This window comes from Hyperolius riggenbachi, chromosome 6 (assembly GCF_040937935.1).
Source record: "Hyperolius riggenbachi isolate aHypRig1 chromosome 6, aHypRig1.pri, whole genome shotgun sequence".
Classification (NCBI taxonomy): domain Eukaryota; kingdom Metazoa; phylum Chordata; class Amphibia; order Anura; family Hyperoliidae; genus Hyperolius; species Hyperolius riggenbachi.
Genome location: NC_090651.1, coordinates 155,444,428 through 155,469,528, shown reverse-complemented (window position 1 = coordinate 155,469,528; position 25,101 = coordinate 155,444,428). Strand labels below are relative to the sequence as shown.

General features: G+C 46.9%; 1 protein-coding gene across 1 annotated transcript in view; it reads left to right on the top strand.

Moving 5' to 3' along the window:
• The window catches only part of LOC137522080 (complement factor H-like), a 485,888-nt gene that overhangs the window by 166,223 nt on the left and 294,564 nt on the right, over positions 1 to 25,101 (top strand). The window contains exon 7 of the mRNA XM_068242107.1: positions 23,788 to 23,967. Coding sequence (XP_068098208.1) covers positions 23,788 to 23,967 — 180 coding nt within the window. The remainder of the gene's footprint in view (positions 1 to 23,787; positions 23,968 to 25,101) is intronic.

Sequence of the window (25,101 nt, the reverse complement as noted above, 5' to 3'; positions counted from 1 at the left end):
TGGGCTGGGACTGCTCAGCTATAAACAAAATACACAGCAGCCAGTCAGCATAATGGTAGTAGCAGTGGGGGAGGGGCGCCTTTCCCTACAAAGCCGCCTCAGGCAGTTGCTTGTACTGCCTATTGGTAGAAGCGCCCCTGTATAAACCTAAAGCTGTTCATTGATTAACCCCTTCACTACTCTATAGTAATCGTTAATTAGCTTGATTGATGTCTCATAGTGTGACAGTTAGAGTGTGAGATCCATCTGAAAATGGCGCCTGCGAATAATGGCGCACGGTGTTGCCGCTAATCCATTTGCCGCTTATCGCTATTTAACGTTAAAGCCTTATTGTTATTTAACGTTAAAGCCTTATTGTTATTTAGCGTTAACACACAGAACCCACTCTGTACCTATCCCTAACCCCTAAACCCCCCCTGTGGCGCTTAACTCTAAGACCCCCCTGGTGGTGCCTAACCCTAAGACGCTCCTGGTGGTGCCTAATCCTAACCACCCCCCTGGTGGTGCCTAACCCTAACCACTCCCCTAGTGGTGCCTAACCCTAACAACCCTCCTGGTGGTGCCTAACCCTAAGACCCCCCTGGTGGTGCCTAATCATAACCACCCCCCTGGTGGTGCCTAACCCTAAGACCCCTCAGGTGGTGCCTAACCCTAAGACCCCCCTGATGGTGCCAACCCTAAGACTCCCCCCCCCCCCCAGTGCTGCCTAACCCTAACCTTGACAGTTTTACATTAAATCCATTCACCATTTGCAGTTAAATAACTTCTGCAGTTTGGCTTATGTAGGGCGCTATTGATAAATAACGTTACTGTGGGCAGTAACGTCTGCTGTTTGGGAAATGAACGGCACTATTGATAAATAACGTTAGTGTGTGCCACTATTGATAAATAACGTTAGTGTGTGCCGTTTTTCTTCTTTTTTCCCTGTGCGCCATTATTATGCAGTACTAACGATAAATAGCGATAAGCGTATCTTTTTAATGCGGCGCCATTTGTATGCATAGGCACTGTGCGCAATTATTCACTGATCCGAGAGTGTGTGCTGCACAGCTGCAGTGCTGCTGGGCCAAGGGCTGTACACTGTGATAAGCTCAGTGATTAACCCCTTCACTATCACTACACTATTGTTAAATCATTAATGTGTTCATGTGCACTAGTGTCTTCTCCTCTGTTGTCTGACTGTCATTCGGCACTTGCCACGTGTCACGTGTCACTTGTCACTTGCCACGTGTCACGTGGCACTTGCCACGTGTCACGCGGCACTTGGCATGTGTCACTTGCCACGTGTCACTTGGCAAGTGCCACGTGCCACATCCGGCATGCTCCTGGCACACGTTACACCTGCTGCTGCTGCATTGCCCTGCTCCTGCTGCCTGTGCAGCTCCCACCGCCAGGCCAGGGTGCCACTGGCCACTGATACCACCTATATTTAACCCAAAACGCAATTGCTGCATAATTTTTTGGAGGTGTCTTGGGTGGAAACTGTCATGTCCCAGTTGTGCGGTTGGACTTTGGACACAATGTGGGCTGCACGACCGCTGTCTGGAACCTAGGTCTAATGTTAATTGACATGTGTTCCCTTTGCAAAATAATGATGATACATGCCTCATATACCCTAAAAACCCCTTTTAAAGCTATTTAAAGGGCACTTCCGGTTTTTCTGTCTAGATATCCGAATAGGTCGGATATCCGCGAATAATGCGTCCGGATATCTGCATGCACACGGATATCTAAAAGGCCGGATTCGGATATCCGAACCGGATTCGGCTATCTAGGTATCTGGATCCAGACCAATTCGGATTTTAAAAAGTACTATCCGAGCATCCCTGTTGCTAATGTCAAGTACCAACTTTAAAAATCTAGACTTAGCTCTGCATCTTGCAAAATGTTAACAGCTAAACGAACATTATTAGATCTCTGTCTATCTGGTATAAACAGAGTCTGAGAAAGAGCTATAAGGTCGCCAGCCATAGAGCCCAAAAGCACTGCCAGAATTTTAGCAAATAGTTTTACATCGTTATTAAGGATTGAAATAGGGAGAAACCCAGCTGGGGAGCAATGATCTGCACCTGGTTTAGGAAGTAATGTCATATTGGCCATAAGCATTTCACAAGGAAAATGTTCACCATTAAGAACCATATTAAATAAATTGGTAAGGGGTACAGAAAGGACCTCCGCAAATTTTTTATAATATAAGTGGGTAAACCCATCCGGGCCAGGGGCAGTGGATGACTTTAAGGATTTAATAGCAGAACCTACCTCTGCGATCGTAATAGGAACATTGAGGCGCTCAAGTTGATCTGGGGGTAATACTTGCAGGTTAAGGGTAGAAAGCCCTTAACCTGCCAGTATGGAGACCGTGGAAGCCGCCGTACCTAAAAGATTATGGTAATATTGCTCCAAAATTTTTAGTACACTGGAAGGAAGAGTTTCTATAACACCTCTAGCACTACGCAATTTGTAAACATGTGGCGTTTTATAATATTGGTTAAGTTTACGAGCAAACTGAGTTGAGGGATTATTACCTTGCAGAAGAAATTTCGCTTTGGAAAACGTCAATGCTTTTGCGTGAGCATTATTAAGAAGGTTAATAAGTTCCACCCTTTTTAAATTGATCTCATGCAATACACTATTATCTACAGCATTAAAATGACATCCATATAGGGCATCCAACTCGGCGGCAAGAGAGGAGATCCTCTGAGATCTCTCGTCTTAGCACATATAGCTTTAGCCCTAAAAACACCTATAATAACCGCCTTATGGGCCACCCACCTAAGAGCCAGAGAAGTATTATCGTTGTTATTAAAAAAGAAAGATTCCTCCAACTCCCCCACCACTTCCATCCTATCAGAATCGTATAACTTATTAGTATAAGGCGAACTTTCCCGGAAGTTCGATTTGCCCCATAATGCTCTATGAGGGTCAACTTTGACCCTCTGCATCACAGTCAGCAGGCGCATTGTAGCCAATCCGGCTATACTAAGCCCTGGAGCCCCCCCCCCCCCTTATATAAGGCAGGCTCCGGCGGCCATTAGCCTCACTCGTGTGCCTGCTAGAGACAGAATAGGGACAGCTGCTGCAGACTTGTTCTCCTAGGGACAGATTAGTCAGGCTCTTGCCTTCTTAGCTTGCTTAGCTGAATCTTATTGCTATAATAGCGCCCCAGAAAAGCTCTTTTCAGAGCTCATCCTGCTCGTGTGATCATTTTTTTTTTCTGTGTTTGAAACTGACACTTGTGTGTTTTAGACAGCATTGCTAATTCATACTGTGTGTCCCACTGCCAGCAGCAGCACATTTAGTGACTACCTGCGTGTGTGATAGTGCTGGGCGTAATGGAAAAAACTACGATTACGGATCATTACGCGTAATTTTACGCTATTACGCATTACGGAATTACGCTTACGGCGTAGACATTTATCTACGGTTCATGTCTGTAATTACGCATGGCCCTTACGCAATTACGCGTAAGAATACCGTAATGCAGGTTGTTACGTTATTGCCTTACGCATAATTTCCTACTAGCAATTAATGCGTAAGGCAATGCTCCCAAGCGGAAAAGTTGACGCATGGATCAATGTTAGGTAGCCGCCAACTTTAAGAGTTAATAGCAAAGCCCCCTTAATTGCTGAGAGCCTCAAATTTGGAGAATATATTAAGGAGATCAGAAGGAATAAGAGGAAACATTTTTTTTTCAAAAAGACCTTATAGTTTTTGAGAAAATCGATGTTAAAGTTTCAAAGGAAAAATATATACATTTAAAAACCCGCCGATTTTAACGGTTAATAGCAAAGCCTGCTTAAAATTTAGGAACACCAAATTCCCAGGGTATATTAAGGGGATCAGTGGGAATAAGAGGAAAAAAATTTTTTTTCAAAAAGACCTTATAGTTTTGGAGAAAATCGATTTTTAAGTTTCAAGGGCAAAAATGTCTTTTAAATGTGGAAAATGTCATTTTTTTTTTTGCACAGGTAACAATAGTGTATTATTTTCATAGATTCCCCCAAGTGGGAAGAGTTTTACTTACTTCGTTGTGAGTGTGGGAAATATAAAAAAAAAACGACGTGGGTTCCCCCCTCCCAGACCTCTTTAACCCCTTGTCCCCCATGCAGGCTGGGATAGCCAGAATGCGGAGCACCGGCCGCGTGGGGCTCCGCACCCTGACTATACCAGCCCGCATGGTCCATGGATTGGGGGGTCTCGGAAGGGGAGGGGCAGCCAAGCTTTCCCCTCCCCCTCCGAGCCCTTGTCCAATCCAAGAACAAGGGGCTCTTCTCCACCTCCGATGGGCAGTGGAGGTGGAGGCCGCGATTTCCTGGGGGGGGGGGGGGTTTCATGGTGGCATCGGGGAGTCCCCTTTAAAAAGGGGTCCCCCAGATGCCCACCCCCCCTCCCAGGAGAAATCAGTATAGAGGTACTTGTACCTCTTACCCATTTCCTTTAAGAGTTAAAAGTAAATAAACACACAAACACTTAGAAAAAGTATTTTAATTGAAAAAAAACCATAACCACGAAAAAAGCCCTTTAATATTCTTAATTAACCATTAATACTTACCTGTCCCTTTGAATAAATGATCCCTCGCAATAGCCTCGGAAATGTTCTATCAGTTACAATGTAACAAAGTTATTACAATGTAACAACTTTGTTACATTGTAACTACGCCGCCCCCGACGTCACTCGCCGCTCAGCCGCCGCATACACTTACGCGTCCGTGCAGGACGCTAAGTCCCCGCCGGCTCCCGCTGTCCACCCCGCCCACATCTGTCACCCACATGTGGGTGACATGTGGGTGACATGTGGGAGAGGCGGGGAGGGCAGCGGGAGCCGGCGGGGATTTAGCGTCCTGCACGGACCCAACAGAGCTCTGAGCTATATAGCTCAGAGCTCTCTAAGCATCTTTGAATTTGGGCTCCAAGGAGCCCCATTGGTCCTTAGAAGACCAATGGGGTTCCTTCAAATCAGAAAAAAAAACTGACATTTTCCGCATTTAAAAGACATTTTTGCCCTTGAAACTTAAAAATTGATTTTCTCAAAAACTATAAGGTCTTTTTGAAAAAAAATGTTTTCCTCTTATTCCCACTGATCCCACTGAATACCCTGGGAATTTGGTGTTCCTAAATTTTAAGCAGGCTTTGCTATTAACCGTTAAAGTCGGCGGGTTTTTAAATGTATATATTTTTCCTTTGAAACTTTAACATCGATTTTCTCAAAAACTATAAGGTCTTTTTGAAAAAAAAATGTTTCCTCTTATTCCTTCTGATCTCCTTAATATATTCTCCAAATTTGAGGCTCTTAGCACTTAAGGGGGCTTGCTATTAACCCTTAAAGTCGGCGGCTTTTTTATATTATACGGGAGCGTAATATTACGCGATTACGGCAGACTGTGTAATTTCAATAGGAGTTTACTGTCTTACGCGTAATTTGTTACGCGTAATAATGTAACCTACGGTCTACGCGTAATTAATTAAGTGTAATACCGTAACCTTACACGTAACGCATACGGTGCATTTGTAGTGAATTATGATGCGTAATTACGCTAATGCGTAATTTCGGCCCAGCACTGGTGTGTGAGACACTTGTGTTTTTTAGACAGCATTGCTAATTCATACTGTGTGTCCCACTGCCAGCAGCAGCAGCACATTCAGTGCCTACTACCTGTGTGTGTGAGACACTTGTGTTGCTTAGACAGCATTGCTAATTCATAATGTGTGTGTCCCACTGCCAGCAGCCCACCAGCATTCAGCAGCACATTCAGTGACACCTGTGTGTGTGACAGGGAGCTGAACATTGTACTACCCACCCAGTACTGCATTTACCTACTACTAGTACCTGTTGTGGTTAGTTAACCCACCTCATCACTGCATACACCTACGTTTGTGCTGAGTGAACCCACCTCGCTGCACATAACTACCTTTAAAGTTGAGTGAACTCACCTCATTGCATATCTACCTTTTCTGTAGAGTGAACTCACCTCACTGCATATACCTACCTTTGTGATAAGGGAACTCAGCTGACTGCATCTAACTACCTGTTGTGTTCAGTGAACTCACCTCACTGCATAAATAACTACCTTTGGGTTGAGTGAACTCACCTCACTGCACATAGCTACCTTTTGTGTTCAGTGAACTCACCTCACTGCATATATAACTACCTTTGGGTTGAGTGAACTCAGCTGACTGCATCTAACTACCTGTTGTGTTCAGTGAACTCACCTCACTGCATATATAACTACCTTTGGGTTGAGTGAACTCACCTCACTGCATATAACTACGTTTGTGTTGAGTGAACTCAGCTGACTGCATCTAACTACCTGTTGTGTTCAGTGAACTCACCTCACTGCATATATAACTACCTTCGGGTTGAGTGAACTCACCTCACTGCATATCTACCTTTTCTGTTGAGTGAACTCACCTCACTGCATATAACTACGTTTGTGTTGAGTGAACTCAGCTGACTGCATCTAACTACCTGTTGTGTTCAGTGAACTCACCTCACTGCATATAGTTACCTTTGGGTTGAGTGAACTCACCTCACTGCATATATAACTACCTTTTGTGTTCAGTGAACTCACCTCACTGCATATAGCTACCTTTGGGTTGAGTGAACTCACCTCACTGCATATATAACTACCTTTTGTGTTCAGTTAACTCACCTCACTGCATATATAACTACCTTTGGGTTGAGTGAACTCACCTCACTGCATATATAACTACCTTTGGGTTGAGTGAACTCACCTCACTGCATATATAACTACCTTTGGGTTGAGTGAACTCACCTCACTGCATATCTACCTTTTCTGTTGAGTGAACTCACCTCACTGCATATAACTACGTTTGTGTTGAGTGAACTCAGCTGACTGCATCTAACTACCTGTTGTGTTCAGTGAACTCACCTCACTGCATATATAACTACCTTTGGGTTGAGTGAACTCACCTCACTGCACATAGCTACCTTTTGTGTTCAGTGAACTCACCTCACTGCATATATAACTACCTTTGGGTTGAGTGAACTCACCTCACTGCACATAGCTACCTTTTGTGTTCAGTGAACTCACTTCACTGCATATATAACTACCTTTGGGTTGAGTGAACTCACCTCACTGCACATAGCTACCTGTTGTGTTCAGTGAACTCACCTCACTGCATATATAACTACCTTTGGGTTGAGTGAACTCACCTCACTGCATATATAGCTACCTTTGGGTTGAGTGAACTCACCTCACTGCACATAGCTACCTTTCGTGTTCAGTGAACTCACCTCACTGCATATCTACCTTTTCTGTTGAGTGAACTCACCTCACTGCATATACCTAGCTTCCCCCCGAGATGGACAAAATGGACAAACCAGGTAGAGGAAGAGGTAGAGGAAGACCCAGAGGAAGGCCACCTGGCACTGGCAGGTGTGTGCGAGGTGGTGTTGCTGTGATTTCGTGCGGACCTGGCCCAAAGTACAGTGCTCAGAAGAAGGCACGTGCCATCACTTCCCAAAATTGTGAGGACGTGCTTGAGTATTTAACACAGAAGACCTCATCTCCCGCAGACAGTGCTACCAGCGCTAGTACAAGCACCGCATCCGCTGCAGTTGACACTTCGCAGGAGTTATTTGGTGGTGGTGGTGTTGAAATCACTGATTCACGGCCACTACTGCAACAACAAAAAGAAGGCGCAGGTACACCACCTCATACGTCAGAGTTAGGTGGCGATAGTATGGACGTAATGTGTGAGGAGGCGCATGACGAACCAGCTGAAGTTGGTGCAGTTGTGGAGTTGTCTGAGGAAAGCGAAGCTGGGCAGGAGGATTATGATGATTATACGGATGCCACATATGTTCCCAATAGAGGAGATGACCAGGGGGACAGTTCAGAAGGGGAGCCAGAGAGGAGTAGGAGGAGACAGCTCCATGATAGAAGCAGAGGGAGCTCGTCCTCAGAAACAGCTGGGGGCAGTGTCCGGCGCCATGTATCGCCAGCTATGGCCAGCCAGCCAACATGCCCTTCAACGTCAGCTGCTGATGTCACCGTAGCGCCATCACCCCAGGGGGGCTCAGAGGTTTGGAAATTTTTTAACGTGTGTGTCTCAGATCGGAGCAAAGCCATCTGTTGTCTCTGCCAGCAAAAATTGAGCTGTGGAAAGGCCAACTCTCACGTAGGGACAAGTGCCTTACGAAGGCACCTGGAGAGAAGACACAAACAGCTATGGGAAGAACACCTGAGGAAAAGCAGCACCCCTCAAAAGACAAGCCACCCTCCTTCTCCTCTTCCTCCTTCAGGTGCATCGTCTTCATCCGCTTTCTCCCTTGAACCTTCACAGCCACCCTCCTTCACACCGCCTCTGCCCTTGAGCGGTTCCTGCTCCTCTGCCCACAGCAGTAGCCAGGTGTCCGTGAAGGAAGTCTTTGAGCGGAAGAAGCCAATTTCGGCCAGTCACCCTCTTGCCCAGCGTCTGACAGCTGGTGTGGCGGAACTATTAGCTCGCCAGCTATTACCATACAAGCTGGGGGAGTCAGAGGCTTTCTGTAAATTTGTGGCCACTGGGACACCGCAGTGGAAGATACCAGGCCGCACTTATTTTTCACGAAAGGCCATACCCAAACTGTACCATGCAGTTCAGAGGCAAGTGGGTTCATCTATTGCGAAGAGAGTTGGGTCAAGGGTCCACCTGACCACGGATGCCTGGTCTGCCAAGCACGGGCAGGGCCGCTACATTACGTACACAGCCCATTGGGTCAACCTGGTGACCGATGGCAGCAAGCAGGGAGTATGTGGCTGTTCAGCGGACCGACTTGTCACACCTCCACGGCTTGCAGGCAGGCCTCCTGCCACCTCCTCTCCTTCTCCTCCAGCTACATCCTCTTCGCTGTCAGCCTCCTCCTCCTCAGCTGAGTGTCAGTTGAACTCTAGCGGTGCTGCCATCTCCTCTTCCTCTCCAGCTACACAGCCCCATCTCCCCAGAGCCTACGCTGCATGCCAGGTACGACGGTGTCACGCAATTTTAGACATGTCTTGCCTCAAAGCGGAGAGTCACACTGGAGCAGCTCTCCTGGCTGCTCTTAACAAACAGGTGGAGCAATGGCTGACCCAGCACCAGCTGGAGATCGGCAACGTGGTGTGTGACAACGGCAGCAATCTCCTTTACGCTTTGAATTTAGGAAAGCTGACACATGTAACCTGCATGGCACATGTGCTGAATCTAGTCGTGCAAAGACTTGTCTCAAAGTACCCAGGCTTAGAGGACGTCCTGAAGCAGACCAGGAAGTTGTGTGGGCATTTCAGGCGGTCTTATACGGCCATGGCACGCTTTGCGGACATTCAGCGGAAAAACAACTTGCCGGTGAGACGCTTGATATGCAATAGCCCGACTCGCTGGAATTCCACCCTGCTCATGTTCTCTCGCCTGCTAGACCAGGAGAAAGCCGTCACCCAGTACCTGTACAACTACAAATGTACCTGTACAATTACAAATATAATGATAGCAGCTGCCTCCTGATACATGATGACAGAGCTGCTAACTGGTCTTCTCTGCACAAAATCTCTTGGATAAACAGCACAGAATGAATGTGACATCACTAAACAGTTTTTTTACAAATTGTTACTCTTTTTTTTCTATTTTTTTACAATTAACTTTATAAAAAAAATACTTTAAACAGTCACAAGCAGGAAGTGACATCAGGCAAAGTGAAAAAAAAAATGATTTTGATAAAGTGAAGGAGATGCTGAAAAAAAACGCATGCTGAAAAAAAAGCATAGAAACGCATACCAGAAACGCATAAAAACGCATACGCGTTTTTCAAGCACGTTCTAGTACGATTCCAAACGCACCAGATGTGAACGAGGCCTTAGAGTGCCATGTGCATGGACGTCTGTTTGGGGGTTGTTTGATATGTCATCAGCTGTGCTAATGACAGGTTAAAGCCCAACGAGTTCAGCAAACATACACCTTGTTCCAAAAGAGGTGATAATGTGGACTTTTCCTTCACGAGAAAGAAGAAGCTTAGTGGGGAATCCTCATTTATATGGCATCTGGTTCTCATGAAGAAACGATTTTAGAGGGGCCAATGATCGCCTCCTAAGCAGAGTAAATTGCGACAGATCAGAGAAGATTTGGATGTCTCCGTGGGGATCAGGTGGATGCTTGTGTTGTCTTATGTAGGATACCAGCGCAGCGCCTCCTTAACATGGAAAAACTGAAAGCTGGCAATAGAGTCTCCTGGAACTTTATCAGGCAGATGTGATGGTTTAGGGAGCCTATGAGCACGTTCAATAGTGTACTCGATGTCAGAGAACTGGCGGAGGGCAGATTTGGTAAGGGTAATGATGGAATTATTTCAATTGAGCATTGTCATTACATTCACTGATCCCTCTGAACTTGAGATTGCATCTGCGGTTGCGATCATCCAGATCGGCCATTTTAATCTTCATCTTTTCATTCTCAGACTCATGATAATGGTAGAGCCTATTACCCCCCCACTTCCAAATTACCCCCCTTTATACCCATTTTTAATTTTGTTATAATAAACACACGGACTACTTGGCATTGGATTAATTTAAGGCCAAAGCAGCCCTTCTTTATTTAGCCAAAATTAACAAAATTCCAAACACAAAAATAGATAACAAAATATATAACGAAAATATATATAACCAAGAATCAGAATACTTCAACAGAGAGCTGGGGTATAAGGGTCTGGAGGTACCGTCTGGAAATCACAGAAACACCCGCGTGACATGCAGCCTTGTAACCGGCCCCCAGCTGCGCACACCGGCTCGGGGACAGCTGCATGCCCCATTGTCATCTCACTTATCTTCAACCGTATCCAACCAGATTTGCCCCGCCTTTATATGTAACTGACCTCCGGAGCCCCCGTTTACCCCTCCGGCTGCAATGGCAAACAAAGACTCACCCACATAGAACATAAAAGAAGGGAGGGAGGGAGCTTCTTGCCTCACGCTTACCAGCCCGGATTTGCCCGCCCCCTTCCTTGCCACCTCACACTCAGCCTACCACTTCCTCTCCATGGACCAGGCCGACCCCCACCAGCTTAACCCTGTCACTACCTGAGGGGGGGAGGTTACCCTATCATGTTATGGGCCCTACACACTCCGCTCTGCTGCAGCTCCAGGCCCTGTCTTGATAATGGTAAAGCCTATTATCCCCCCATTTCCAAATAACCCCCCTTCATACCCATTCTTAACTTTGCTATAATAAACACATGGGCCCATATGCAATTCATTTTTTCACCGGAGTTTTCTCCTGGGTGATGTTTTTAAATGTGTCAATAAAATGCATTTTAAGACATCAGAAAGCAAGAACATGATCAAAATAATTTTGATAGTACTTTTTCGTTTACTTTTTGGTACTTTTTTAGTTGAAAAGTACTGGAAAGTTATTTTAATTTGGAGATAAAAAATTAGCTCCTAGGAGAAAACTCAGGAGAAAAAGTGAATTGCATATGGGTCATGGACTGGACTACTTGGCATTGGATTAATTTAAGGCCAAAGCAGCCCTTCTTTATTTTTAAAATTAACAAAATTCCAAACACAAAAATAGATAACAAAATATATAACGAAAATATATATAACCAAGTATCAGAATACTTCAACAGAGAGCTGGGGTATAAGGGTCCGAAGGTAATGCCTGGAAATCACAGAAACACCCATGGGACATGCAGCCTTGTAAACAGCCCCAGTTGCATTCCCCATAGTCATCTCACTTATCTTCAACCGTATCCAACCGGATTTGCCCCGAAACAAATCCGCCTATATATGTAACCGACCTCCGGAGCCCCCGTTTACCCCTCCACCACGAAAAGGGCATGATCCCTTATACCCTTGAGGCCCCCAACCTCAAAGCTCTCTGTATCCAGGGGCGGACTGGCCAGGGGGAAGGGGGGAAATCTCCCCCCAGGCTGCCTTTCATTCAGTGATTTAGGGCTGGTCCAGTGTCTGGTGTATTCAAGTTTGTTGTTGTAAGGCAATGTGAAACCTCTAGGCTAGCTGATAAAGTGCAATTAGAGGGCAAGCTGGTAAATATACACAGCATGATGCAGCTTGACTGGAGGGTCTGTGGGCAAACATCTGTCTTGTCTCTCCCCTATGTTATAATGACTGCATGTGCAGATAAGGTGTTATACAAGTTGAAAAGTTTTTGACAGTCCCTAGACTCCAAGAGGGCTGCTTTCTGACTTGTGTGAGAGACTGGCAGGGACATGAGTCATATTATAGGCAAGTAGCCTCTGTGTGATGTGAGAATGCAATACAGCTCTGCTCTATCTCAGTTATGAGGATGCGAACCAGAGGCGCCAAAAGAGTAAAAGCATAACAAACATTAAAAATAAGAGGAGACTTTGGGGGATCGGTTGAAAAGGGCGCCCGAGCTGCCTGTATGAAAAGGGCGCCGCCATAGACATCAATGTTATTTCTGGAAATATGGGCTACAAGGTGTAGAAAAGGGCGCCCGAGTTTTGATATAGGCTACAAGTGAGCTCCCCTTTGTAGCCCATATTTTTTCGGCTACAAGGTTTTCGGCTACAAGCGGGCTCCCCTTTGTAGCCCATATTTTTTTCGGCTACAGTAAGGTGCCCCTCTGTAGCCCATATTATTGACTTTTTTTTTTGTAGCCGAAGTTTTTATATGGGCTACAAGCACTGTAAGCCGAATTATTTCATTCCCCCACTATCCATGGCGGCCTGGAGGGGGAATAGTAATTAACACATCCCGGAGTTTCTTTCTAGCCGAAGTTTGTATATGGGCTACAAGCGCTGGAAGCCGAATTATTTCATTCCCCCACTATCCATGGCAGCCTGGAGGGGGAATAGTAATTAACACATCCCGGAGTTTTTTGTAGCCGAAGTTTTTATATGGGCTACACCAGGCGCCTTGGTTTTTTTGTAGCCCAAGTTTTTATATGGGCTACACCAAGTGTCTTATTTGTAGCCGAAGTTTATATGGGCTACACCAGGCGCCTTTTTTGTAGCCGAAGTTGGTATATATATGGGCTCCACCAGGCGCCCTTTTTTACCGGCGCCCTTTTCATGTAGACCCGACTTTGGTCACGACTCACCACCCATAAAAAAACAAGAACCAGCATAAGACTCAATGTTCAGTAAGAACAAAAACAATTTCTTGGTACTCCCAGGTGCTACGCATTTCACGGGATTGTCCCGCTTCCTCAGGCAATCAGACAGGAGTACAAGCAATTCGGGATCTGGCATGCACTCAGCGCATCTATCTTTCAATTATTATTTTTAATTATCTGAAGATACCACACAATTTCGGCTCTCGGTCTTTTGTTTTTGTTGTTTAACTGCTCTATCTCAGGCTATTCTCAGTCTCTCTCCACTCCTCCTCTCTCTGGGCTAGTGCACGCCAAAATCGCAATAGCAATCGCTAGCAATTTGCGAGTGCGATCTTCAAAGCGATTTTTTAATGAATCGCTCCAAAAAATGCTACATGCAGTGTGTTTGCGATTTTTTTAAAAATCACAACGCTGCTGTGAGAACACCCTCATAGGGTAACATTAGCCAAGCACTTTTCAAATCACTGTCGATTTGAAAAACGCTCAGAAGCCTTCTTGGTGTGCACCAGCCCTCCCTCATTCACCTTTGTTTCCCTCCTCCCCTAGTGCTGGCTGGCTGTGTCTTCTTATACAGGAAAGCTAAATAAAAGTGCAATCCTGGTGAGGCAAATTATTGATATTATTATTTAGTATTTATATAGCGCCGCCATCTTCCACAGTGCTGTACAGAACATATTGTCTTGGCACTTAACTATCTCCTTCCTTCTTTTTCAGCTTTTCTCTCCTCAACATTTCTCCCCTTCTCTGCATAAGGGCTCAGACACACTATAAGCGCTTTTCTGAGTGATTTTACTGCGATCATGATTTTACCATAATATTAATGTAAGTCAATGGGAGCCCTTTTTAAAAAGCTCTCAGAAAGTTCTGATGGCTAAAAAGTGCCCATAAAACCACTTATAGTGTGTCTGAGCCCTTAGTATTTGTATGTAGTTTGGGTAACCGGTGCTGAGCGCCGTGCACCAAAACCACCTGCTTTGCCTTCTCTCTCCTCTCTCCAATCTTGTTATTAGAAACTATCTGTTGACTTGACAGCCGATCGACAATCCGTTTTGATATTATCGAATCAGATAAAAATTTTGGGTGGAAATTGGTTGAATGTATCAATCTGAGATGCTGGGAAATCTCAGGCCAATGTGGTTGTCAGGTGCGATAATCACGGCATGCGATAACCACGAATGATAGACACGACGTAAACCCCGGCAGTTGTCCCTCAAAATGTATTATGTGCACCCGTTGCCTGTATTTCCGCATTGGTGCTCCACGTGACTACTGGCATATACGACGTGGGGTGCGTGTGTGACATCATTTAGGCTGGGGCTGCCCTGGGTTTCCCCCAGGCCAAAAGGTCCCAGACCTCCCCTGTCTGTATCCCATCCTCAATTCCAAGGGCCCACAAGTCAGACCCAATATCATAAAGATGCACACCGTCCTCTAGCAGAAATAAGTTTAGTGTCCTCCTCCAACTCAATGTGCCTAATGGCCAGCCTCCCATTCCTGATAAAGAACCTCGTCACATCCTTATTCATTTTAATCCTTGCTTTGTTAACCTTAAAAACTGAGTTTGCCAACCTCCAATGCGCCCGGGCCACCACATCAGACCATACCACAATGGTCTAAAGGGAAAAGGGATCTAATCCTAAGGAAATCAAATTTAATTTCCTTGATAATAACCCTGGTGGACCTAGCAGCCAGACCATTACCCCCGACATGCAGTTCAAGGATGTCGGGTGCTCTATCCACTCTGGCCAGCCTATGCAATTCTGGCGGTAGGCTGGGCCAGATCATCCCAGGGAAACCCATCCAGCGGATACAAACCTGTTCCCTAGGGAAACTAAGCTGGCGACCTTCGGCCTGACCTTTGTCCTCCTGGCACCCTTGCTGACATAGGAGTGCCCAACGATCCATATGGGAATCTTACTCTCTCTCCCATTTTAACATGGAACATAACATAGTAACATGGTATATCTTATTTTAAAGAACACATTATAACGTTTCATTTGATACCTTATTTGGACAGTTTGGCATCTTCTATTGGCTGGTAGCAGAGGAGAAAGCCAAGATATGGTAAATTGTAAAACAGTTTCCTGGGTGTAATAGTGGCCTGCTTGAGCAAGTTTCGCATTAATAGGTGGTTTTGTGCCTGCCACCCGGTGTCTTACTGTCCCTACACACAATGCAATCTTTGGTATTACGATTGGGCATATTAGCAATAAAATACTGGCTACTATTTACACTCTCCTCCACGTCCATTGCATAGGATGCCATTGATTCTCTATGCAACTTTGCAAGCAATCTGCAAGAAATCTGCAATGCAATCTGCAAGGAATCTGCATGTAATCTGCAGAAAGGAATCAACAAGGAATAAATCTGTAAAAAGAAAGAAATCTGCAAAAATTCTAAAAGACATATGCAATGAAATTTCATTGCATTTGTCACTTCCTGGTGCGCCGGTCGCGGACTTCCGGTTTTCGGGTATGGGGTTACTGATTGTGTGGGTATGTAGTTTTACATGCCCAATAACAGCTAACAAGAGATTGGGCTTTGCGGGGGGTCCTGATGCACCACAAACCACCGCTGCAGAAATGTCCCACATAGCGGGACATACGAGCGCATCGGGAAATTTGCGATGTCCCGCTATGCGAGTGATAAGGGTTAAGCTAAATGCGGCCTAATGTAGAACTTGTAGCGCATGGATTCCCAACTTCCAATTTTCTTGATGACCCCCTCACTCAACCCCCACCGAGACACCTCAGTGGCAGCGCCAATTCTAAAGGAGTGGGAGGCAAACTCGGAAGCCAGGAGACCAAGGGAACTGAGACACTTTCGAAAAAGCTCCACGAACTGAAAACGGGACATTGGTGTACCGTCCTGGCGCCCCGGGAGGCCTTGCAGACATGAAACCTCTTACATTAGCATACGGGCATAACTGGCCATCGATTCAGAAAAAGGGTAATGACGCGGCCTTTGCCCGACTGATCGGTTTTTGATTGCTGCAAATAAATTGCGACCGAGTCGACAAGAAGTGTGACATGCTCAGCGAGAATGCCACCCACTCCAGATTTGTTACGGCTCAGCAACTCCCCTAATCTAAACACCCCGAAAAAGGCAAGAACGAACGCCATCCTAAATAAACCTACCCCGTAACTAGAGGAACTCAAACCCGGCAGCGTGCTGACATTCTACCCAGTAGCTCGAACGTCACCGGACGTCTCGATTCCCTACGAACCGCCTCTAACCGATAACCCTCAACGCCTGCCGAACCCTGAAATCCTTGGTAACGTCAAGGAGCCCCCTGACCTTTAACCAAAAAGCCAACGCCGACATCTTTTTTGAGACCACCGACGCAGATACTGCGTCAGCGAAATTCCTACCCAAGAAATACAATAGTAAACACAGTCTATCCTCATCAGACTTATAACCCCCAACCTGGTCCATCAAAGCATCCCACGCATTCCATACCACCGTGTACGCTGCTGATGACGAATTTGTTAAGGATCTTCCAATCATACAGGAAACGGCCCGAAGGGCAAGGAACCCCACGCTCTTCCGCCGTGGGAGCCGCCGCCCGGAACCTGTCCCACTGGAATAGAGAAAGCACATCAGCAATCACATTATCGACTCCAGGCAAATGCACTGCACTGCACTGCAAAAGACGTAAACAATCCAACACCAGCTGCCGCATTAAGCATATCACCGGAATGGATGATGACGAACAATTGTTAATTGCCATCACTACTCCCATGTTGTCACAGTTGATCCTGACCCGCCTGTTCGTCAGCTGCCGCCCCCAAAGCTGCACCGCCACTACGATGGGAAATAATTCCAGCAGCACCAGGTTGGAAGTAAAACCTGCCTTGATCTAAGACGCGTCCCAAGTTTCTGCACCCTGCCCCAACCGTCTAACCCAATACAACGCCGCATCAAAAGACGTGTAAACCACCAACGTGTCATCACTTGCTAAACCATCAGTAACAGAGGAACCGCGAGGAAAGTGATGAATAAGGCGGAAGGACCCTGGATCCTTCTTTGGGACCACACCGAGAGGCGACACAATCAAGTCAGCCAGAGGGCAGGACTTAAATGGCCCGCCAGGCACCCTGCCGCCACTTCCTTCATTATTTTTTTATCAACCACATCTGGGAGCTCATCGGCGGATTTTAAATTTTTAGAAGGGGATTCTAACCGCAACGAACAGCTACTAGGAATCACAAAACCCTCCTCAAAACCGGCATGCAAAAATTCAGCCACCTCCCGATTAGAGTACCTACTTAGAAACCGCGCCATCTCTGCCACCCTCACCGGCATCGTCCCTTTTATGCGCAGACTCCGTGGACTTGCCCCTTCTGTGCTTGAAACACTTTGTAGCTGCATGTGAGCCTCCGCAATTGGAGCAATCGTGTTTAAAGCGGCAGGAGTGACCAAAACGGCAGGATCCCTCGTTATACTGCCAACATACACCCTTTCCTCTGCGGGCCATCTGACCGGCTGTACCTGACACACTGGCTGGTGCAAGAAAGGACTGGGGCCCCCTATATGGAATCATCAGAGTCCATGTAGCCAAACAGAGCAGAGCAATGCTCTGGCTGCTTCTCCCCAATCACACTTGCCAAAATTGAACACGCCTGGAACCAATTTTGGAAAGTGCGCAGTATGAGTCTATAACGCCGCTCCTCCTCCCTCTTCTTCTCGTCCGGCTTACCTTTATCCAAATAAAATTTTTCCAAAGGTAACAGCAAGAATATCTCAATTTACTTGCCCTTCCAAATCCGCTTCTTTACCTCCTGTTTCAAGTGAGAGCCGAGGAGGCCATTGAAACAGACGTATAGCTCTGCATGAGCTGCTTCTGCCAAGCGCACCTGCCCCACCCCGCTGGGCCCTGGTGAACCACCCGCATTACCCTCTGTCTGCACCGCCACCTATGACTGCGCACTTGCCAAACCCAACTGCACCAGCGGAGCCACCTGATCCACCCCTTGTGCTAAAGGCACCAGGCCAGGGGAGGGAGACAGAACTGAAGATGCTGGGAAACTCAAAAACCCCAGTGGAACTGCTGACCCCATCCCTAAAGATGGCAATGCCCAAGCCCCCACCGACAACACAGGTGACCCAAGTGGCAAAGCCCCCCTGAGTCCTGCTGACAAAACCTCTGCCGCTGAAGGCATAGCCTGGGTCTGTGCTGTTTGTGGCGTTCCAACCGCCGTGGGTACACTCCCCAAACCCCTCTGCCCTCCCCCACAAATCCCCAACAATAAAGTGGCTAAGGCATTAACAGTGGCTAAATTGGCCTCACCTGGCTGCTCTGGACGCGTGTCCCTGCCAGCCGTCATGCCGGATCCACTTCTACCTCTTCCTCCTCCCCTGAAGATCCAGCCTCAGAGGCCGAGCTGCCCCTGGCTGCCTGGTCGAGGTTGCGCCTGCTCGGCTGCTGTGTCTGCTGCTTGTCCCGGCCTTTCTTGCTTCTCTTCTTGGAGGATCACCCAGACCCTCCCGACTTGTGCTTCCCGGTGGAGCTCCTGCTCCCACCATGCAGGCTCTGGGCTGCCGCCACTGCAGCGGGAAGGGGGCAGCATCCTTGTGCTGAGCTCTCTTAGTCTGCCGCGAGGAGCGGGGACTAATGGCCGCATCAGCTCCTGTTGACTGTCGTGGAGCGGGGGCTGCTCCAGATGGCCCCTCTCCAGACGAGCCCTGCCGCTGAGTGGGATTCCTCCCACCCGACCTGGAGATTTTGAAGTGCGCTTGGTGGTGGTGGTGGTGGGGGGCGGGGCAGAGGGTCCCGAGGGGGGGCTCCCTGTGCGATGCAGAGCTCGCACAGAGGGTCGGGGGTCCGCCGCTCAGTCGGCCGGGGGACTTGTCTTGCCACCTCCTGCACAGATGGAGCGCCAGGCACTACAGCCATACCTGCGTTATTGGGCACCGCGGCCTCCGCCGAGGTGCTTGCCTCCATCGCTGCAAACTGGAGCTGGACCCATGATGGGCCCCTCGACACTGCTTCTGCCTGGATCTGCTCCACTAAACAGTCCAATAAGGGCTGTAAGCAAGGTGGACGTCCAACGAAAAGCTTCTTGCCTCACTCTTACCAGCCCAGATGTGCCCGCCCCCTTCCTTGCCGCCTCACACTCAGCCTGCCTCTTCCTCTCCACGAACCAGACCCACCCCCACCCCCACCAGCTTAACCCTGTCACTACCTGAGGGGGGAAGGCTACCCTATCATGTTATGGGCCCTACACACTCTGCTCTGCTGTAGCTCCAGGCCCTGTCTTTAAAAGCTACAGCATAGACAGTCTTGTTATGTTCAGAGACAAGCTGCGAAATGTGTGCCTCATTATCAGCCACTCTGTCCCCAAAGTACTGAGAGATTGCTGCAGGGAATAAGTAATTTCCAGCATGCTCTTAGTGATAGAAGCTTGCAGGGAAAGCATCATGTCTTTTAAATAATCCTGCATGATGTACTGGCCTGAGGAAGGAATAGAGGCCACTCCAAAATCAAGGTCTGACTCTGGGGTAGAAGGAACACATGTCAAGCCTACCTGATGCGTTCGTGGAGTGTCAGTCAAAAGCAGCTTGGACTTGGCTGGACTCTGAAAGGTTGATGAAGAGGATACCTGGTCTGAGCCGTCCGAGTCAGGGATCTGCATCTGCGAGGCATCGGGTGCTTCAGTGGAACCAGAGGGGCGGAAGCCGCTTCCGCTTGTCAGGGCCACCCAGCGTGTTCATCTTCCCCCGATCCTAAACTAAGTTTAGAGCCTGCAAGCATGCTTCGTATGCCGCATTAGCAAGGCTGCAGCGGGAGCTACTCTCCTAGGCAGCCACCATCATAGCGCGCCCCCATGCCATATATTTTTTTGGTGGTTGAACTACATGTATGGATGTCTTTTTTCAACCCAACTAACTACAGTAGAGTCACAGTTATCTGAAACTCAACTAACTAGCACCTTTGACACGGTTGCCAGACCAAGTTGCTCTTTGGCTAGCTGAATGCTAGGGGGCCACATGTGGGGGCGGGGAAGGGGTGAAATTTGTGGCTACCCTAAGGCGTTTTCATACCTCCCGCGAGTGGTTGGACTTTAGACTTAGGGCCTGACTCACAAAGCGGTGCTAACCCAGTTAGAATGCCTAAAAGACTTTAGGCTTGATAACCATTGCACCACGCTGGTGAAAAGCCAGTTTAGGCGTGATAAGTTTAGGCGTGATAAGTTTAGATCGCACGCAAAGTGCCGCACGCAAAGCAGCGCCATTAAACTCTATGCAAAGTGCACCAGACTTTGCTAGCGCAAAACTTTTGATCAGCTGTGCACTGCGGTGCTAACCCAGTTGGTACTATAGTTATCACGCCTAAACTTATCACACCTAAACTTATCACGCCTAAACTGAGTTTAGGCGTGATAAAGGGCTTTTCACCAGCGTGCTAACTGTTAGCACCGCTTTGTGAATCAAGCCCTTAGACTCACTTTATTGGAGTAGGCCCTCTTTGGTGCTTCTGGTTCACAGTTCAAAGCATTCCCAGCTTCCCTGAACTTTTTGGGGGTGCCAGACTTGTGTGCCTCCTACTTGAGCTTAGCTGCTGGTGCAGCTTACTGTTGAACCAGAGCTTATTGTTAGGGAATACTTTGAAGATCTTGGTTGGGATGCATGCCTCTTCATAGAAGCTGATGTAGGAGGTGATATTCTCTGTTGTTTCCACCAGGGTGGGTGCTGTGATTCCTGGTGGGACAAGATGTGTTGCTTGTAGCGATGCAGCTCCTGTTGCAGATTTGTTGAAATCCCCCAGGATGATGAAGAGGGCCTCCGGAAATGCAGTTTTCCGTTGTGAGATGCTGTCGCTAAGTGTATGCAGGGCACGCACTTCACCCCTTCTCTGGAATCCCCTCCCACAACACATCCGTCACTCGCCAACCTTTGTTACTTTTAAACACTCTCTAAAAACGAATTTGTTCCGACAAGCATATGCGCTACCTTAAGCCACTTCCCTTTGTCCTAAGACCAAATTGCACTCCTACTAGGTCTCCTAAAACAGGGGTCCCCAACCATTTTGAGCCCGGGGCCCACTATCCCGACCAAAATTTTCTCCGGGCCCCCCTGGGGGTGGGGGGGGGGGGGGGGGTGGTTAGTGTCGGCGGCAGCAGCCCCCCCTTTTTTCCCAGATTCCACAGTATAGCAAGTACAGTTTCCACAGTATAGCAAGTACAGTTAGCCCAGTATAGCAAGTACAGTTACCACACTATAGCAAGTACAGTTAGCCTAGTATAGCAAGTATAGTTACCCCAGTATAGCAAGTACAGTTACCACAGTATAGCCAGTACAGTTAGCCTAGTATAGCAAGTATAGTTACCCCAGTATAGCAAGTACAGTTACCACAGTATAGCAAGTACAGTTAGCCTAGTATAGCAAGTACAGTTACCACAGTATAGCAAGTACAGTTAGCCCAGTATAGCAAGTACAGTTACCACACTATAGCAAGTACAGTTAGCCTAGTATAGCAAGTATAGCTAACCCAGTATAGCCAGTAGTTACCCCAGTATAGCAAGTACAGTTAGCCTAGTATAGCAAGTATAGCTACCCCAGTATAGCCAGTAGTTACCCCAGTATAGCAAGTACAGTTAGACTAGTATAGCAAGTATAGCTACCCCAGTATAGCAAGTACAGTTAGCCTAGTATAGCAAGTATAGTTACCCCAGTATAGCAAGTACAGTTAGCCTAGTATAGCAAGTATAGCTACCCCAGTATAGCCAGTAGTTACCCCAGTATAGCAAGTACAGTTAGACTAGTATAGCAAGTATAGCTACCCCAGTATAGCAAGTACAGTTAGCCTAGTATAGCAAGTATAGTTACCACAGTATAGCAAGTTCAGTTAACCTAGTATAGCAAGTATATTTACCCCAGTATAGCTAGTACAGTTACCACAGTATAGCAAGTACAGTTAGACTAGTATAGCAAGTATAGCTACCCCAGTATAGCAAGTACAGTTACCACAGTATAGCAAGTACAGTTAGCCTAGTATAGCAAGTATAGTTACCACAGTATAGCCAGTATAGTTAGCCCAGTAGTATAGCAAGTATAGTTATCCCAGTATAGCAAGTATAGTTAGCCCAGAATAGCAAGTATAGTTAGCCCAGAATAGCAAGTATAGTTAGCCCAGAATAGCAAGTATAGTTAGCCCAGTATGGCAAGTATAGTTATCCCAGAATAGCAAGTATAGTTAGCCCAGTATCGCTGCCCCAGTGTCGCCAGTACAGTTAGCCCAGTGTAGCCTCTCCTCTCCCCCGCACAGCCCCCCCCCCCCCCATGGCCGCCGCTCCTGTTACCTTACGAGCGGGCGGTCGCTTCCTTGTATTCCCCATAGCTCCTCTCCTCTTGCAGCACCTCGTATTACAGCAGCGCTTCCCGCGCAGCTGCTGTAAGGAAGGGTAGGAAATAGGGCAGCGGCTTCCTGTAGCGGCGATCGCCGTTACCATGGGAACGCTGCCCGCCTCCTTCCCTCCTTACAGCATGCGCACAGCAAGCGCTGCTGTAATACGAGATGCTTCAAAGAGGAGAGGGGCTATGGGGAATATAAGGAAGAAAGCGGCCGCCCGCTCATAAGGTATCAGGAACGGCGGCCGCTGGGGGGAGAGGGAGAAAGGCCAGATTCGCCGCGGCCCCCCAGAAATCTGCCCACGGACCCCCAGGGGGCCGCGGCCCCCAGGTTGGGGACCTCTGTCCTAAAACACACTGCCTTTATATATTTTATCGTGTACTACCCCTACTCTTGTTTCCCCCCATTCCCTTTAGATTGAAAGCTCGCAAGGGCAGGGCTCTCTCCTCCTTTTGTGTCTTGGAAATCATTATCCATTTTATTCATCATGTTATTTTTATCACTGCCATTATCACTTCTGTATTTTGTATTCTGTATGCTGTATCATTTTTTGTATTTTGTCACTAATTATGTATCTTGTATATTAGTGTACACCATTGTCTATATTATGTACCCCATGTTTGTTTCTTACTTTGTGCAGCGCCACGGAAGCGCCACGGAATATGTTGGCGCTTTATAAATCAATAATAATAATAATTCTTAGTGGTTGCATTGAGGGATGTAAACCAAGACAAGGATTAGGGAGGAGAATTCCCTGGGAGAGTACAGAGGCCTGCAGTTGATGGCTAGGAACTCAAAATCAGGGTTGCAGCCTTTGCTAAGTATGGTGGTATTAGTGCACCAGACTGCTTGTCTGATGAAGGGTACCCTCCAAGACTCCCGAAACAGTTATCAATTAAAGTGTTAACATATGCATTGAAGAATAAACACTTCATTTACTAAACACTGCATTTGCTATCAACCTTGAACTTTTTCCCATATCCCTTGGCTGAATGTCACTTGCCCTCAAAAAAACGTGTGGATGTGTCTAATGTACATTTTTCAGCTTGAACCGCTTCCTCTGAGCTTTTGAGACTCGCAAGCAATACTTTATCTATGGAAATACAACCGCTAGTCAATTTATACTGAAGATGTAAGGGTTTCCTCATCCTAGAAACACCTGATCTCATGAAGAACAAAATACACCTCCAAAGAAACTGTGTGCCAAATATCCACATACTGTAATAGAGACTCGCTTATGTCTAATGTCATCTACCATACCAGCTCATCTAGAGAAAGGCAGAGAGGTTTCATGCACAGGGGATGTGTGGGTTAATAATAATGATGAGCTGTATATTGTCAATTAATGTACTTATCTACATTTTCAGGAATAATTTGTCAGAAAACAACTGTTAAAAATGGAAGAATATTAGAATCCAAGGACTACTACGACTTTCAAGAAACTGTTACACTGGACTGCAATGAGGGATTTGTAATTGCAGACACACCAGAGGATCCAAAGAGGACATGCACATCAACTGGCTGGATGCCATCCCTGCAGTGTATCAGTAAGTACTACTATGCACACAATTACAAGTAAAGAAAATAGCTCATAGAAACAGCACCACAGTATATTGAATATAAACAATCTGTAACAATTGTATTCAATATATATCATTAAAGCTGCTCAGATACCACTTTTCACTATCTGGATCTAATTCAGATCCGGATACCCAGATATCCGATCTGGGTCGGATATCCGAGTTTAATATTTTCCAATCCGGATCCGAATCGGATATCCGACCTCAGTATCCGGCCGGATTCAGATATTCAGATAGAAAACCAGAAGTGACCTGAAAATGGCTTCAAAATGCTTCCAAAAGTCTCTTAAAATGGCAAAAAACCCTTTCGGAGGTCTCTCTCTCTCTCTCTCTCTCTCTCTCTCTCTTTCTTTCTTTCTTTCTTTCTTTCTTTCTTTCTTTCTCTAGGCCTGGATGCCTTCGAGTCAGGGATTTTGGCCATTGAAGGTGATTTTGGCTTCTGCTCGGATATCTGAACTAACTATCCGCACCGGATTTCAGATGGGAAATCCGACTTTGCTCGGATAGTCTATTTGGATTTTAAAAAATATCCGAATTGCTATTCAAAGTTCGGATAGTGGAAAAAGTTTGGATTCTCTGTGTAGTTCGGATATCCGAAATCTTGCTGAGCACCACTGTATATCACTCCAATAGAAAAAATAAAAACATTTAAAAAGCAAAACATACCCTCCATGATATGATGATAACAGATCTATATCTCATGATAATAGTAATAGTATATCGGCATCAAAAATATGAATTCATATAGCTATGTAGTGACAGTGGGGGTGTTCAATAAAGAGCACAATACATAATACTATAGCGTGCGTAGTTTGAGTGAGACTGACATGTGGGTGAAGCCACAGAGGAAAAAGTGAACAGGAGGTATACTTAGCCTCTCTGAGATGCCAAGGAGGAGGGTATGCAGGAGAAGGAGGCCTCGGTGGACTTCTCCACCGGGATCGCGGCCGTCACGCCGCTTTTTCAAAGAGTGAGGGGGAATCTCCACAATAGACCAGCGTGGGACGCTGGTTTAAGTATTGGAAGGGGAGCGGTCACGTGTGCGCGCCAGACGCGACGTCACGCGTGTCGTCAGAGGGGCGGAACGCCGGACAGAGGCCG